This window comes from Chiloscyllium plagiosum, unplaced genomic scaffold (genome assembly GCF_037043375.1).
Source record: "Chiloscyllium plagiosum isolate Xiang-an unplaced genomic scaffold, Cpla_swu_hap1 HiC_scaffold_2, whole genome shotgun sequence".
In the NCBI taxonomy this organism is placed as follows: domain Eukaryota; kingdom Metazoa; phylum Chordata; class Chondrichthyes; order Orectolobiformes; family Hemiscylliidae; genus Chiloscyllium; species Chiloscyllium plagiosum.
The window spans coordinates 70,227,287-70,245,869 of NW_028270140.1; the positions used below are offsets into that span (position 1 = coordinate 70,227,287).

Below are 18,583 nucleotides of genomic sequence, written 5' to 3' on the forward strand. Positions count from 1 at the left end.
TTAAGATAGGCCATTGCTATAAACCCACAAAGTCCAAATAAGGAAGTTGAGTGTCAAATCAGCACTAAGGGGTATGTTGACTGCCTGCTGTGCAAGTTGCTAGTACATGGACTGTCTGTGTGATCATCGTTTATCATTTCTAACATGGCAATTGGTACAAGTTGTGCCGGCAATCATTGGGAGTGGACCCCTGTTATTTTTCAACAGAGCTATGTTTTGCAGCTCATTTATTTTAATTAAACATACATAATATTTAGTTTACCAACCTCGCTTATTTTATGTTAATAGTCAACTTATGGTTTCACAATTTGTGTTGGTGGCTAAAGCACAGCATGGATTTAAACTCTCCGTGATTCCTGTAGTTGCTTGATATGTTACCAATGGATAGGCAGAAAATGTAAATGATTCGTAAGTGAGCATTTATGATTTGAGTGATGGCACTATGGTATTCTTTTTATAAGTTTCAGACAAAGTGGTTAAGGAGTAGTGCAGTTTTCTGTTGGGCCATTTAATCTCATCATTGTTGTTTAAAATACAAATTTATTCCTATGTTTGAATTTTAATTGTGCTTTGTTTTCACAAGCTGGAAGCAATATTTAAAGCCATCACACCGTGCCTGGTATTTCATTGTACAACACGTGAGATCTTTGAAGAGTCAATATCTTGCAGTTAATAACAACCTGTAGCTGGAGACCACCCCACCCCATTTCTTCACTTCTATACTTTTCCAGCTAGGCCATAAAATTTAGCCTGCCCACTGTTTAGTCTGTGCACGTTAGTCATATTTTGGTGTGTTCAGCATATTATCCAGGTTAATATGTTTGATAATCTAATAGATCATTACTTATGAAATATGGTGAGTGGTTGGTTGATTTTGGCACCTGCCCACTTAGCGTATAGTAGGGGTCATCCTGAAAGTATGGTGGTGGGCTAGCTGCCTATTTTACATGTTCCCACCCACCTGCCAAAGGAGCCATTTAAAATCCACCTTTGTATTTTTGCATTTTGTGCCCTTAGATATAAAACCAAAGGCTACCTTTTGATGATTTTATATCTGTTTGTGCTGCTGTCTATAATGAACTGTTTCTGCATGCTGAAATCCTTTTACTCCTATTTTGGATCTCACAACTTAAGGTGTATTTTCTTTCTTCTTTGTTACATGTGAGATATTCTGCATCACATTTCATACATTAAACTGTCCCTGCTACCTGTCTTTCCAGCCTTCCAGCTATCTATGTTTTTCATAATCCTTATATGGTGCTCCCGTATATATTCTTGATTTTCTTATACTTTATTAATTACAAAATGGTGTGAAATGTATTGTTTTGTTCTTAGGTGAAGTCAGTGAAAGTTTGAACAATGCCTTGCAGCCCTATGACAAGCTGGCAAGTATTTTATCCTCATTTATATTGCATTACAAACCTAGAATACCAAAGCTTCAGGAAATGTTTGTTTGAGCCACAAATACCAAGTATTTGTCAGTTTCACATCCATTCTGTGCTGAGTTAGCTGACCTCACTCCAGGGTAAAGATTGTCCTTGGCACATCTTTAAGGAAGAGCATTCTGATTCTTGTCTGGTGATGTCTGTTCCAAATTCCCTAAGTGAAAATATTGAGAAGGCGTTGGCTACTTAGAGACTTGAAAACAAAATTTACTCTATTGCAGGATTAGGCAGTACCATTTTTCAAATCAGATATTAAACAGAGGCCTCGATTGTCCCCTCAAGTGGATGTGAACATCCAATTATATTGTTTGAAGGGCAGGGAATTTCTCCCTTGTATTTTTCCCAGTAATATCCCAAAAGCAATAACTAAACCAGATTACATGATCGGTTGTAACTCCTAAACCAGATTCTGATCATTATCACCTTGCTGTTTATGGATTCTTACGGTGCACAAATTAGTTTTCATGTTTATTATATTACAATGTTAAGAAATACTTAATTGATTATGAAGTATTTGGGATGGCCTGTGGTCCTTTTTGTTAATGTAGGATTAGATTTGGCTGTAAAGTAGTGTTTTATGACTCTGTGCCAAATGGCTCCTGAAATGGAAATAAACTGAGCGTCGTTCTTCGGCCATCATTTGCATTTCTTTCTTGTTTGCAGAGAAGCCTTACGAAAATCTAACAACTGATTACTTCCTTGTTATTTTGGCTTTAAGTGATACAGGAGTGGGTAAAAGAAAGAAATGCAAAAGTAGGTGGAGTTTTATCGGTAACTTGCTTCACAAACCATTCCACAATCTATTTTCTGCATTGTTTGACACCACTAGTGGAAAATGGATCACCCATAAATGAAAATATTCAAAGGCCTTGAATTATGAAAGCCATATGGGTTACTGTCTTACATATATGAATTGTTTAAAATTTGATCTCCTTTCAAGCAGTGTGATTTCATTGGAAAAGTAGTTCAAATTGCCCTAGTTTTTTTCTATGCACATTGATGACAGCTGTATCAATTGTCCACTAGATGGTATTGTGTGATTCCACTGCGCAGAGTATCAAACACTAATGATCACGATCTTTTGTTTGTGTTATCTTAACCTAGATTGGTAAAGGGGCTGATGATAATTTACTATGGCTTTATCTTCCTGATGAGATCTGGATTCGGATTTTAACCCTCTTATCACACCAGGACCTCTGTCAAGTTGCCCAAGTCTGTCACTGCTTCTATCGCCTGGCAAATGATGAAACGTTATGTGAGTTTTCATTTAACAAGTAATTTATCTCATAGCTATCTTAAAAAAGTGATTATTTTTGAAAGTGCTTTCATTTGTTGCACTATTTAAAATCTATTTTCTTCCTAAAATAATCAACAAATTAGTGAAATCCGACTGAAAGATTTTTTAGAAGATAATAAATGCTGGTAATCTGAAATAAAAGCGGAAAATACACAGCTTGTCTAGATAATTGGTCAAAATCTGAAAGAGTTAATTTCAAATACTGATTCTATTGGGTAGATGTAGATTTTGAATGATATGACAGGATCACATGCTGTACTCTGCATGGTGTTGAGCACTTGAGGATTGCCATTCCTCTCATCCAAGTGAGTAGTGAATATTCTCTTAGTCTCAGAATAAATCTTGTAAAACTTGGATAGGTTATTTTTTCAGTCGCTTTTTCAAATTATCTTACAACTACTATGTTGTACCTGCTTCAATTAATCTTCTAGTAATTAATGGCTTTGATGATATTGATACAGGGATTTGGCTGCATCTAATCCCTCAGTGCCAAGAATACAAAATGATTGAAAATCCCGTATTTTGAAACAATGATGCCCAAAGTGAAACATTGCTAGAGTGACAACTCTTTCTCTTAGATCCATTTTTCTATTGCTGTGATGTATTTAAATAAGATAAAGGTAGCAAGTGCTTGCAATTTCTACTTTTGGTCCTTTAAAGGCCTAGTTGATTTGATATTTTGAGAAGGCTACAGTAAAAGCAATACTTTTAAGAAAATTATGAATAAATTACTTCTTGAAACAATATTTTCATATCGTGGTTCTATGCCTCTGTGTACTGGATAAATAATTGACTTGGATGTGGGCTGAAAATATGTTGCTGGAAAAGCGCAGCAGGTCAGGCAGCATCCAAGGAAAAGGAGAATCGACGTTTCGGGCATAAGCCCTTCTTCAGGAAAGGCTTGGATGTGGGACCATGTTGTAATATTTACAAGTTTGCAGATGATAGAAACTTTTTGGAAATGGGAGTTGTGAGGAGGTTGCAGAGAGGCTCAATGCTAATGTTTTAGAAAGGATTTTAAAATCTATATTTAGCAAGAATATTAGTCTGTATGATGTGCAATCTTCTGGGTCCTTTCCTTTTTTAAGGATAAGAGAGATATTTGCCTCTTTCAACGAAGGCAGGAGACAGACCTGACTGTATGCGTAGTTATACATGTCCATAATTGGACCAGCCAATATTCCTGTAAATTCTTTATAGAATTCAGCTTGAAAGCCGTCTGGGCCAGGTGCCTTACCGCTCTGAAGTTGCCTGATTGCGTCAAGTATTTCTTGTACCGTTAGGGGAGCATTTAAGACCGATACCTGTTCCGGAGTTAGGTCCGGAAAGGTCAAATTTTTAAAAAATGATTGCATCCTCCTAGTCCTGTCTTCACAATCCTGCGATTTATATAAATCAGAATAAAATTTTCTAAAGATTGCGTTAATCCTTTTATGGTCATGAGTCCAAATACCCATACTTTCCTTGATAGGCGTGATAGTTTGAGGGGCCTTTTTTTTCCTTGCAAGAAATACTAAGTTTGTCGCCAACTTCATATAACCTTTGTTTTGCAAATAATATTTCCCTCTTAGCCGTTTGGGTAAGCATGGTATTTAGAGCTGTCCTCAGGGTCATAATCCTTTGCAATTTGATAATAGAAGGTCTATCGGCGTATGCTGTTTCAGCTGCTTTTAAGCGAGCTTCGAGCAGACGCTGTTGTTCTCCCTTTAATTTTTTCTGGGTCGCTGAGTATGAGATGATCAAACCTCGCACGTAAGCTTTGATGGTCTCCCACATCATTGATGGGTTGCTAGTTGTACCTAAATTAATTTCTAAAAATTCTTGAGAGAAGTACTTTACAAATTTACTATCTTTCATCAGGAAGGGGTCCATACGCCAATGCTGAGGGGATGTCCCATTGTTCCTCGCCTTGATTTCCATCTATACAGCAGCATGATCGGAAATTGCTATGCTACCTATTTTACAGGATGATATGGAATTTTAAAAAATTGAGGGGGCAAAATACATATCAATTCTGGTATGACATTTATGTGGATTGGAGTAAAAAGAAAAATCTCTGCCCTGTGGATGAAGACATCTCCATACATCTACTAATCCTATTTCTTTGTTCAAATCCACCAATTGTCTAGATCTGGGAGATACTCCTGCAGTACTCTTGGGAGTCCTGTCTATTTCCGGATCCATAATACAATTAAAGTCTTCCCCTATAATTATATGACGGGCATCGAGAGCCATCAATTTTGAGAAGGCTTCCGTGATAAATTTTAAAAGGATGTGCCGGGGGGACAATACAAATTTAAAATCCCATATTCCTCTCCATTTATAAGGGCTTTAGTCAGAATATATCGCCCAGATTTGTCTTTTATCTGATTTAGGATTTTGAAAGGGAAATTCTTCCGAATAAGAATAACTACTCCCCTGCTTTTTGAGCTAAAAGAAGAAAAAAAGGCCTGATCAAATCCACCCTGTCGTAATTTCAAGTGTTCTTTATCCAATAAGTGTGTCTCCTGTAGGAGAGCTATATCAACCCTTTCTTTCTTGAGATTTGATAATATTTTCTTCCTTTTGACTGGCAAATTACTCCCCTTGACATCCCAGGTGCACCACTTAACCGACTGATCAACCATAATCGTTCGGGCAAATCCGAGACCCCTCGGGAGGGGAAACCCTATCCAGAACATCCCGAGCATAGAGCATACAAAATTCACAAAAATAAAGGCTCTCTAATACACTTACAACAGTATAATAAAAAAACTATTTCTAAATTTTAAAAAAATATAAAACGTATTTAAATGGAGATTTTCCCCTTTGTTCCAGGGGGTGTCACTTCCTTTCCAAAGGTCCATCATATCCTCTCCCAACCAGTGCCCCACCCTTGACCCAGGCGCTCCTCAATAGGATGAGAAAAATTCAAATATACTACAGAGCTAGAGTTAACAGTGAGCACCCTACCCCTACCCCCCCACCCACACCAACACCTGGATATATTTGGTAATGTTAATACCATGTATAAACATATATAACTATAAAATTACAACCTCAACCAGTAATAATTAAATATAATAATACAAAATAACAAGGGAAAACAACCCCGCTCCTAGAGACAGACGCCCCAGGGCATCAATGTGGACCTCAACAGTTTCCTCATTTCCCCTTCCCCCACCTCACCCCAGTTCCAAATTTCCAGCTCAGCACTGTCCCCCTGACTTGTCCTACCTGCCTATCTTCTTTTCCACCTGTCCACTCCACCCTCCTCCCTGACCTATCACCTTCATCCCCTCCCCCACTCACCTATTGTACTCTACGCTACTTTCTCCCCACCCCCACCCTCCTCTCATTTATCTCTCCATACTCTGCCTGTATTCCTGATGAAGGGCTTTTGCCCGAAGCATCAATTTTACTGCTCCTCAGATGCTGCCTGAACTGCTGTGCTTTTCCACCACCACTAATCCAGAATCTGGTTTCCAGCATCTGCAGTCATTGTTTTTACCTATTTTAATGATTCACCCCAACCCTGTTTTTCCCACACGCCCCGTCATTTCTGTTGCAGGATTTTCTAAAACACAAGGTCACACAAGAATGTAATCATCATGCTATAGCAGAACAGACTGTAGTCAGTATAATATAGTTTTCCATATTTAAGGATGGATATCTTTGTATTGTACTGAAGGCAGTACAATGAAGGTGCATGGAATCCCTACAGAGTAGAAGCAGTTTGATGAAGGGAATATTGAAATGGTATGACGTTATTGGAACTGGCCGCCTTAAATTGGGTGTGAAACATGTTTGGATGTAGATGTACCACATGGCTCCTTTCAGAAGAACACAATGTCCCTCTGCTAACCTCCTTATTGCCTTCTGCTGCAATATTAACTGCTCATTTGTCCCTTTATTGTTTCTGAATCTTCCTCTTGCTGTGCACAACTGTGAGTCACATTTTCCAAGAAAGACAGCCGGGCCCGCGTATTGCGACCCGGTAGGCCCATTCCACCTTTACCTGGCCTGATCCAGCCTCCAGATTTAACAGCTGTGGAAGCCACTGTTCAAGGAACCTTGTAAGCTGGCCTTCCTCTTCCTGTTCGGGAAGGCCCAGCAAACGAATATTTTTACAATGACCTCTATTCTCCAGGTCGTCAGTGTGGTTCTCTAAGGTCCGGACTTGCCGTTCGAGAGTCCGGACCCGATCCACGGCCGATTGTGCTGTAGTTTCGGAGTTTGCGGCCTTTAGCTCCGCCCCTCCGACTAGGCGCTCGATTTCCTTAATGTCTCAGTCGTGCTTTTGCAGCGCAGCCGAGAGTGAGTCCCATCGACTTCGGGATTCTTCAATAAAAGCATTGATCTTCGCATCCAGTTTGGAGATGATTTCCACAAGGCTCGCCGTGGTAGGTAAGTCCCCCGGGGCGGCTGCGGACACCTCTGCTGCAGCTGGAGAGGGTGGGGGAGGGGTTGCTGCCTGCTGAGAGCTGCGGGCTCCCTTCCCTTTAGTCATTTTTACTGAAGATTAAATTGTTTAAATTCAATACTAAACTTTTTTTTATTTCAAAAATATACTTTATTCATAAAATAATTTGATGGTCTGTACAGTTGGTCATGCCATACATATGTAAACATGTACATACAGAGATCAGAATTTATCATTTTTATACAGGTCTGTATATTTTTCAGTCATATGCCCATATAATTAGCTGAGGCGTCAGCAGAGCCCAAGTGACTGCATGGGCCCCCTGTTCTTCGTTAGGCAGGCAGACTTTACACAGTGGTCTTTCCCCACCGCGCCTTGGCGGCAGCTGCCCCAAGCTTCAGCGCGTCCCTCAACACGTAGTCCTGGACCTTGGAATGTGCCAGTCTGCAGCACTCAGTCGGGGTCAACTCCTTCAGCTGGAAGATCAGCAGGTTTCGGACCGCCCAGAGAGCGTCCTTCACCGAGTTGATGATCCTCCAGGCACAGTTGATGTTCGTCTCTGTGTGCGTCCCGGGGAACAGACTGTAGAGCACGGAGTCCCGCGTCACGTCGCTGCTCGGGACGAACCTCGACAAACACAACTGCATTCCTCTCCAGACTTCCTCTGCATAGGCACATTCCAGAAGGAGGTGTGTGACAGTCTCGTCCCCCCCGCAGCCGCTTCGAGGGCAGCGTGCGGTGCGGCTGAGAGTCCGGGCGTGCATAAAGGATCTCATAGACAGAGCCCTTCTCACCACCAGCCACGCCATCTCTTGGTGCTTGTTGGAAAGTTCTGGCAATGAGGCATTCTGCCAAATGGCTTTGACAGTCTGCTCAGGGAACCGCTCGATAGGATCCGCCCTCTCCTTTTCCCGAAGGGTCTCAAGGACACTACGTGCTGACCACTTCCTGATGAACTTGTGGTCAAAGGTGTTTTTCTTCATAAACTTCTCCACGAAGGACAGGTGATACGGAACGGTCCAACTACTCGGAGCGTTCCGCGGCAGCGAGGCTAGGGCCATCCTTCGCAACACCGGGGACAGGTAGAACCTCAGTACGTAGTGACACTTGGTGTTTGCGTACCGGGGATCCACGCATAGCTTGATGCAGCCACACACAAAGGTGGCCATCAGGGTGAGGGTGGCATTGGGTGTATTTTTTTCCCCCGTTGCCCAGATCTTTGTACAGCGAGTCCCTTCGGACCCGGTCCATCTTTGACCTCCATATGAACTGGAAGATGGCCCGGGTGACTGCAGCGGCACAGGTTCTGGGAATAGGCCAGACCTGTGCCATGTATAATAGCAAAGACAGTGCCTCACACCTGATGACCAGGTTTTTTCCCGCGATGGAGAGCGACCGAAGCGTCCATCTGCCCAGTTTCTGCCTCACTTTGCTGATACGCTCCTCCCAAGACTTGGCGCACGCCCCAGCCCCCCCGAACCAAATACCCAGCACCTTCAGGTGGTCGGTCCTGACGGTGAAGGGGATCGAGGATTGGTCGACCCAGTTCCCAAAGAGCATGGCCTCGCTCTTGCCTCGGTTTACCTTGGCCCCGAGGCCCGTTCGAACTGGTCACATATGCACATGAGTCTGCGCATGGACAGCGGATCCGAGCAGAAAACGGCGACGTCATCCATGTACAGGGAGGCCTTAACCTGCATGCCCCCGCTGCCAGGAATAGTCACTCCTCTCAGGCTCGCATCCTTCCTGATGGACTCGGCAAATGGCTCTATGCAGCACACAAACAAGGCAGGAAAGAGAGGGCAGCCCTGCCTGACCCCAGATCTGACTGGGAAGCTATCTGATTCCCACCCATTGATTGGGACTGCACTAACAATGTTGGTGTAGAGCAGTCTGATCCAATTGCAGATTCCCTCCCCAAAGCCCATTTTGGAGAGAACATCTCTCATCAACTAATTAAATTAAACAACTATTTTAAATGATTTGGTGAGTGTGGTGGGGGTGGGTGACCCACTTTGCCCAAGTCTTGGGAGGAGCACTGTAGACTCAGACTTGCTGGGTCGCCGCCATCTTGGATCCCCCCTAAGTACATTCTTAGGCCTCCCAATTTTGGAGAAAACATATTGCAATCTCCTAACAAAGGTTAAAAACCTTTCCTGCATTTTTAAGAGATTGAATTCGTAAGCATTTGTAAGTTTAGGAATGCAAACAATTTCTTGACCAATAGCATCAGATATTCCAATTATCCTTGTAATGGGTAAAAGAATGCACACACAGGTGCATGTGTGGTTGCCAAAATTCATTATACTCCTCCTGAAAATAAATCATTATTGTGAAATACTCTAGATGTTCAGTAGATTGTACATACTCATTTATTTTAAAGAAGCGATTTGGCTAGGATTCAGGGCTGATGTAATCAAAGATCAAATATTCATCATATTAGACTTACTACTGTACAATAAGTGATATTTTTGTCTTAGAAAGGTATTTTCATTTGATACTAGCCTTCTGTCATCTCTTTCAGCCTAATTTGATCTGTGCATTCTTTGAACTTGGCAAAATAATTAATTTTCCAAAACTTCAAAACATTGATTGTAGAACATACATGCCCTCTGATAGCTAAATGCATAAACATTCCATTTCTTTTTGCAATACTTGGAAATTTGTATGTTCATGGAATGATTCTACATGAGTACTAATGTATGTTAACAAAACTTAAATGATGTCTAAATTAGATAACTCATAAAATGGGGCATGTGATTGCTGTATGTAATTGACCCATGTTGGATATTTGTTCAGCTACATTGATGCTATTTGTTGATTGCAATAGTTCCTGCATAAAGGCAGCATTGTCCACACTGTATATTGGATGGTTGCACAGGCAAAAGAATTGATTATTGCAAATGTCTAGCATCACTTAGAGGTAGTTTGCTCCTCTTAAAGAGCAACTGCATTGTGGCTACATAAAAAGGGCAGAAGTCCATTGAAAACTGAAATATGATGCTTTGAAGAATGACTATACATGTGAGCAAAAATTCACCAAGCTTTTTTAATTATGCATTGCACAATTTGGTGAAAAATGTGGAGAGAAGAGACATCCTGTATGTACCAGAATGACAGGTCTCTATGAGGACAAATGCTCAAGATGAAATAGGAAGTTAAAGTGGTAGAACTCAATTAGGACCTAAAGCGCAATGTTTTCACGCAGAGGGTGATGCGTGTAGGGTGGTGCTGCCAGAGGATGTGGTGGAGGCTGGTACAGTTAGAACATTTAAAAGCCATCTGGATGGGTATATGAATAGGAAGGGTTTAGAGGAATATAGGCCAAGTGCTGGAAAATGGAACTAGATTAGTTAGGATATCTGGGTTAGCATGGATGAATGAAGTCTGTTTCCGTGCTGTACATCTCTATAACTCAATAACATGAATGTTGTGCAGGAAGTAGTCCAAGAAAACGTCTCATGATGTGACACAAGGTGCAAGTAGTATCTCATCAATTTCACCTCTAGTCCATCCACTGTTCAAGTCATGGCACCTCCATTATCCATTTACCAATAGTTTCCTCAATCAGTACCCCAATCTAAAATTCATATGGTTTACCTCAGACCTCACATATAGGACTATTGTATGCCTCCCATCATAAATCACAGATTTTCACACAGTGGCAACCAATGAATTCCACATCTGCAAATACTGTGGGACATTCACTGATGCACTTCCTTCCTCTTTGCAGGAGAAAATGGCATACAACAGGAGACAGCAGGAAGGAATAGGAAGAGAACAAGTGGACTGACATGTTTTGACAATCTTGGAGTAGACAGTGTTGACCATGATACGAAGATGTATTGCTGAGGCTGTGGCGATTGCTGGGTGGGCACAGAAGGTTGATGATTAACAACTGTGTATTTAAGCCTCCTAGTCTGTTCTAGGCAGTCATATGCTGTAATCATGTAATCCTTTCTTCCTTCTCTCACCAGACCACAACCCAATGCTTACCGATTTGTATAAGCTCCTTGTTGATGTCAGCTGGAGTATTGCAGACAGTTCTGGCTATCACACTGTAGACTCAATGTGAATGCATTGGAGAACATGCAGAAGAGATTTAGAAGTCATTCCAGGAATAAGAAACTTCAGTTATGATGACATTTGGGGAGGTTGGGATTGTTCTTGAAGAGATGAGGAGATCTGATTAGCGTCCTCAAAAATCATGAGGGAGCTGGATATCGTAGATACTGAGAAACAGTTAACATCCCTTATGATCAGAAATGAGCAGACATAAAGTTAACGTGAATTGCAAAAGAAGCACAACTGATGAGGGAAAAAATACTATCAAACAATGAATGGGTCAGGTCTAAAATGGACTGCCTGGAAGTGTGGTGGATGCAGGTTCAATCGAGGTATTCAAGAGATGATTAGATGTGCAAGATATTGGGGAAAAAAGCAGGGAAATGACTTTGAGCCATAAATTTCACTTGGAGAGTGACTGCAGTTACAATTGGCCAAATGGTTCCTCCCACACTCTGACAATTATAGAGTCATAGAGATGTACAGCATGGAAACAGACCCTTCGGTCCAACCTGTCCATGCTGACCAGATATCCCAACCCAATCTAGTCCTGTGATTTTATTTTTTTATTCATTCATTTGCAAAGATCTGGAAGCTTCCAAGAGTAAAGTGCGTATTTAGAAGCTGGAGGAGGGATTGGCACATGAGACAATGGACACACAGGATGAAGGGTAGGAGGAAAGGATAATGCAAGTTCCAGCCTGCTGAAAAGCTGCCTTACATTTTAATTATGCCGTAGAGGAGTTTGATGAAGATTGCAATGAGCCAGCCTGAAGAAAAAAGCTCATTAGTGTATACAAGCAAATGTTTAGGACAGCAGGAGGCCTGTCATAAAACTTGTGTACAATGTCAAGGAGCATGGCATAGTCTACCTCCCAAGTCCTCCCCAGCTGTGAATAGGTCTTGGAAACCTTACTTTCAAACATAACGTGAATAATTACCTCCATTGCTTCTCCTGTGCAATCCACAATTAATTATGCAGCATCTGATGATGAATAGTAGAACTTTTGGTGAAGGCTTGATTGGAATCTCAGACTATTGCTGTTTTGACTCACACTAAACCTATGCCCTCTAGTTCTGGACTCCCCCACCCCAGGGAAAAGACTTTGTCTATTTATCCTATCCATGCCACTCATGATTTCGCAAACCTCTACAAGGTCACCCTTCAGCCTCCAACACTCCAGGTAAAACAGCCCCAGCCTGTTCAGCCTCTCATTATAGCTCAAATCCTCCAACCCTGACAACATCCTTGTAAATCTTTTCTGAACCCTTTCAAGTTTCACAACACCTTTCCGACAGGGAGGAGACCAGAATTGCACGCAATATTCCAACAGTGGCCTAACCAATGTCCGCAACATGACCTCCCAATTCCTGTACTCAATGGCTCAATCAGCCGATTCCAGACAGCACCGGAGTTGATCCTCTGCCTCCTCTGGCCAGCACTGGACCTGTATCCAAGAGGGGGTCTCCTGCTTGAGCTTTTGCCTGTAAGCCGGAGAAGAAGCATGGCATTGTGGTCGGAGTTCCCGAAGTGAAGGGGGAATGGAGCGGTAGGCATCCTTCACAGAGGTGTAGCAGTAGTCTAAAATGTTCAGGCCCCTGGTGGGGCAGGTAATGTTCTGGTGCTAATTGGGCAACACCTTCCTTAGATTGGCTTGATTGAAATTGCCAGTCACAATAAACACTGCCTCTGTCTCCAGGGTGTTAGTGGTGTGTACAGCACATCCAGAGCTTCCTCAACCTTTGCTTGTGGTGGTATGTACACAGCTCCCTAATATTGATTGGAACCTCCATAGTTCGAACAGTTTGAATGGAGCAGTTTTTGTTAGGTGCACCCAGGAAGGGTTCCTGATGCAATATATGGATCAGCCGACTAGAGGGGAGGTGATATTGGATTTGGTACTTGACAATGAACCATGCCAGATGTCAGATATCTTGGTGGGAGAACATTTTAGTGATAATGATCACAACTCCCTGACCTTTACTGAACTCCTGGAGAGGGATAGGAGCAGATGGTTTGGGAAAGTATTTAATTGGGGGAGGGGGAATGACGATGCTATTAAGCAGGAACTGGGGTGCCTAAACTGAGAACAGATTGCACAACAGAAATGTGAAGGTTGTTTAGGAAGCACCTGATAGTGCTGGACAGGTTTGTCCCACTAAGGCATGGACGGGATAGTTGGTTGAAAGAACCTTGAGTGACAAGGGTTGTGGAACATCTAGCCAAGAGGAAGAAGGAAGCTTACGTAAGGTTAAGGAGGCAAGGACCAGACAGGGCTCTAGAAGGTTACAAGGTAGCCAAGAAGGATCTTAAGAATGGACTTAAGAGAGCTAGTAGGGGGCATGAAAATGCTTCCACGGGTAGGAATACGGAAAGCCCTCAGCAGTTCTACACTTATTTAAGGAACAAGAGGATGGCCAGAGTGAGGGTAGGCCTGATCAGGGATAGTGGAGGGAACTTGTGCCTGGCGTTGAAGGTTGTAGGGGAGGTCATTAATGAGTACTTTGCTTCAGTATTCACTACTCAGAGGGACCTTTGAAATTTCTGAGAACAGTGTGAAACAGACTGATACGCTGGTGTAGGTTGATGTTAGGGAGGAGGATGTGCTGAAAATTTTGAAAATCATAAGAATAGATAAATCCCCTTTGCCGGTAGGTATATACCTTAGGTTACTACAGGAAGTGAGGGAAGAGATTGCTGCACCTTTGGTAATGATCTTTTCATGCTCGCTCTCCACTGGAGTAGTGCCAGATGATTGGAGAGTGGCAAATGTTATTCCCTATTCAAGAAGGGGAATAGGGATAATCCTGGGAATTACAGACCAGTCAGTCTTACATCAGAAGTGGGCAAAGTACTGGAGAGCATTCTGCGAGACAGGATTTAGGATTACTTGGAAAACCATAGTTTGATTAGAGATAGTCAGCATGGCTTTGTGAGGGGCAGGTCATGCCTCACAAGCCTTACTGAATTCTTTGAGGATGTGGCAAAACACATTGATGAAGGTAGAGCAGTGGATGTGGTATACATGGATTTTAGCAAGGTGTTTGATAGGATTCCCCATGGTAAACTCATTCAGAAAGTAAGGAGGCATGGAATTCAGGGAAACCTGTTTGGCTGGACACAGAATTGTCTGGCCCATAGAAGACAGAGGGTGTTGGTAGATGGAAAGTATTCAGCCTGGAGCTTGGTGACAATGATGTTCTGCAGGAATTGGTTCTGGGGCTTCTGCTCTTTGTGACTTTTATAAATGACTTGGCTGAGGAAGTGGAAGGGTGGGTTAGTAAGTTTGCCAATGGCACGAAGGTTGGTGGTGTTGTGGATAGTGTGGAGGGATGTTGCAGGTTCCAACTGGACAGGATGCAGAACTGGGCTGGTAGATGGAGTTCAACCTGGAAAAGTATGAAGTGATTTACTTTGGAAGGATGAATTTGAATGCAGAATACAGGATTAAAGGCAGGTTTCTTGGCAGTGTGGAGGAACAGAGGACCTTGGGGTCCAAGTCCATAGATCCCTCAAAGTTGCCACTCCGGTTGATAGGGTTGTTAAGAATAGGTATGATGTATTTTATTAGCAGGGGGATTGAATTTAATAGCTGCAAGGTTATGCTGCAGGTCTGTAGAGCCCTGGTTAGACCACACTTGGAATATTGTATTCATTCTGGTCACCTCATTGTAGGAAGGGTGTGGAAATTTTAGAGATGATGTAGAGGAGATTTACCCGGATGCTGCCTAGACTGGAGGGCATGTCTGATGAAGAAAGGGTGAAAGGAGCTGAGGCTTTTCTCATTGGAGCGAAGAAGGATGAGAGGTGACTTAGTAGAGGTGTACAAGATGCTGAGAGCCATAGATGGAGTGGATAGCCAGAGATTTTTTTCCCATGGTGGATATGTCTATCACAAGGGTGCATAATTTAAGGTAATTGGAGGAAGATTTAGGGGAGATGTCAGAGGTTGGTTCTTTACACAGTGGTGGGTGCGTGGAATGCAGTCAGATACATTAGGGACATTTAAGCGACTCTTGGATAGGCACATGGAAGTTAGTACAATGAAGGATATGTTGGTTAGTCTGATCTTCGAGTCGGATAAAAGGCCGGCACCACATCGAGGGCTGAAGGGCCTGTACTGTTCTATGTTCTAATGAGAGACCAGCCCGATAGTCCAGTAGTACTATTGACTTTACCTTTTGGTTAATTACCATGATTCAAATGGAGTTCCAGGACATAGCAGCAATCTAGTAATATGTTCAAGAGCAGATACGTAGGGTTGTTATGGCACTTTCCAGAGAGTGTGACAGTAGCTCCATGGAAGAAGAACCTGTGTGCTCTCCTTTGATGCTATTGCTGTTGCTTGTTGATAATCCACTTTGCCAGTCCTCTTTTAGAATGAACTCCATGTCAGGCACAGATGCTGCTCATTGAGGGGCCAAGGCTGGAGGTCAGGCTTTGACATTAATATCAGTTGACAGTGCAGCAGGTTCTGGGACTGTATTTAAAGGCCTGCCAACCCTGTATGCAGTGTTGCCTGAAGGAAGAAGTCCTTTCAGTGACTGCTACCTTCAACCATTCTGTCGTTGCTACACCTCAGGTACTACTTTCAATAAACCTAGGGGCTAACTGGAAAGCTACAGCAAGAATGACAGAACGAAAAGCCCAGATGGCTCACCTCTGTGGTTCATCTCCTTGAAGGTTCTCCTCTCAGCTGCAAGGACAAAGCTGGAGCTCCTCTTCCTCAGGGGTGAAATGAGAAGACAGCCTGAGTGTCAGCCCACATGCAAATCATAGAGGTTGAATTTTCTGGCTAGAAGCCAGGAATTTTTGTGACTTTCAAATTGTTGTAATTTCTCATCAATTTGTTTGTGTGTGTGTAACTTCAGAATAAACCATCTTTGGATATGTAAATGCAGTGCGAGCATTTTGAAATCCTGAGAGTTGCTGAATTGGTACCATACTGAGAATGCCAATTAAAAATACACTTCTGACTTTTAAGAATTCTTTGTGTCCAGAATCAGGGTGGTATTGCAGGTTGGTGGGGGGAGGGTGGTGCTCATAATGCAACATTCTTCTGCACCTTACTGCCTAATTTCACAGCAATCATTTTGAAAATTAGGAAGGGGGTTGCATGCCTACATTTTGGCCAATGCTTATATGAACTGAGTAGGAAACTAAAATGAAGCATGGGTAGAATAAACTTAAAAATACAGCAAGATCCCTACTCTGCAAAGAAATGTAACTATTTTTCTGAATTCTGGACCTCGAAGGGCAAAAGAAGAGTCACACTGGAGTCATAGAGATGTACAGCGCAGAAACAGACCCTTCGGTCCAACCCGTCCATGCCAACCAGATATTTCAACCCAATCTAGCCCAACCTGCCAGCACCCGGCCCATATCCTGACTTTTATTCTCTTTTTTGCTCCACATGTGCTGCCAGACCTGTTGAATTTCTCCAACATTTTCTGCTATTATTTATTTCAGATTTCCAGCAACCGCAGCATTTTTAAATTATAGCTGATTTTATTTATGTTTTTATGTGATCAGAACTTTGAAGTTCAGTACTTCTCTTCCAGGGAAGATTATTCAGATTGAAAATTGCAGTTGTTTGAATGATAACAGGCTAGCAAACATTGGACGACATCACCCACAAAGCCTCAGACTTTATCGATGCAATAACAGGAGAAAGTGCATTAGTACCTCTGGAATAAAGAAGCTGTTCAGCCATTGTAAGGACTCACTTCAGGTACAGTGAATTAATTTAACTTTCTGACAAATGCGTGTATTTTCCTGCATTAAACCCTAAGAACTAGGAGCAGCAGTAGGCTATTCAATCCATCGAACTTGCTATACCATTCCACAAGACTGTGGTTGCTTTTTTGACTGCCCCCCTTAACCTTTGATTCCCTTGTAAATCAAAAAACTGTCTTGCACAGCATTGACTATAGTCAATAATTCAACTTCTTCTGCTCTCTGTGAAGAAGAATTCCAAAGACCATAAAGTGTTTGAGAAGAAGTTGCTGGTCATCTTCATTGTAAATGGGTGACCCTATATTTTTAAACAGTGTCACCAGGTTTTGGATTGCTGCACAAGGGGAAGCAAAGCACTCAGCATTTGCTCCATCAAGCAAGCTCACAATCTTATGTTTCAGGAATCACTTCTCTTTCTTCTAAATTCAGATGATTAAAGGCAACCACTTGATTTAAAAATATGTCATGGAATTTGAGCATCACTAGCAATGGCATTTGTTGCAAATCCCTAACTACCCTGGAACTGAGTGGCTGAGCCACTTCAGAGGACAGTGAAGAGCCAAGCACATAACAGTGGATGTGGAGCCATATATAGGCCAGACCAGGTGAGAATGGGAGATTTATTTTCCCAAAAGGTATTAATGAACAAGGCAGATTTTCATGACCCCGTGACTAAAACTAGCTTTCAACTCAACATTGTTTAACTTAAACTATACCAGCTACCGTGGTGAGATGTGAACACATGCCCCCATTTGTCTGGACCTCATTACCACGATGCTACTGCCTCCCCTACATTCCAGAATCAGCCTCCCAAACCTCTGCTGACTGATTGCAATGTCAGTAAATCACTTCTTAAGTAAGAAAATCAACTTTACACAAATGCTCTTTGTGCAGTCTCATTGATACAGTTGTAACTAGATTTCCTAATTTCACATTACACCCCGAAGCTGCTGCTGCACATGGACCTCAAAAGTTATACACAGTGGAGAAAAAATTAAAGCGAATGTAGTGTTGAATTTACAACAAGTTTTTATCTAGTGTGCTTCAGAGATGTTCAACTGGTGCCAGGAGCTCCCACACCAGAGGCAGTCCCACCTGAGAATAAGTGCCTTATTTTGTTATAGTATATTCGGAGTAACAACAAGAAATAGTTATAATTAGAGAAATTATATTCTATTCTTTTATGCTTTTCATGCGAAATAAAGCAATTTGTTATATACAGTACTTGTCACTATTTTGACAACTGACCCTACTCCTCAGTAGATCAGTTGCCTGTTCTTCAATCCACCTTCATTCAAATTGGATATTACTGGGTTGCATTTAGGCATCACATGCTTTTTTATTATCACTAGATGGATGTAAAGTATTTGCACATTTATCCTCAACCTTGCTATTAAAAAAGATGAATTATTTGTTATGTTGTTGATGTGATTTAGCTGTGATCAAATTGGCTGACACTGCAGAAAAAATGTAACCCCGTGGCTAATACTAACTCTGCGGTGCTCGTGATATGAGAGTGCGGTAGAATCCCTACAACATGCATCGAATCCATACTGATCCTCTGAAGAGCATCCCACCCAGATCCAGGTAATCAGCACATCTTTGGACTGTGGGAGGAAACCCATACAGACACTGGG

At 42.2% G+C, this 18,583-nt stretch overlaps 1 protein-coding gene across 1 annotated transcript in view; it reads left to right on the plus strand.

The window, feature by feature from the left end:
• LOC122561225 (uncharacterized) overlaps window positions 1-18,583 on the plus strand; it is a 152,305-nt gene that overhangs the window by 66,662 nt on the left and 67,060 nt on the right. The window contains 3 exon segments of the mRNA XM_043712843.2: window positions 1,336-1,385; window positions 2,550-2,700; window positions 16,772-16,941. Coding sequence (XP_043568778.2) covers window positions 1,336-1,385; window positions 2,550-2,700; window positions 16,772-16,941 — 371 coding nt within the window.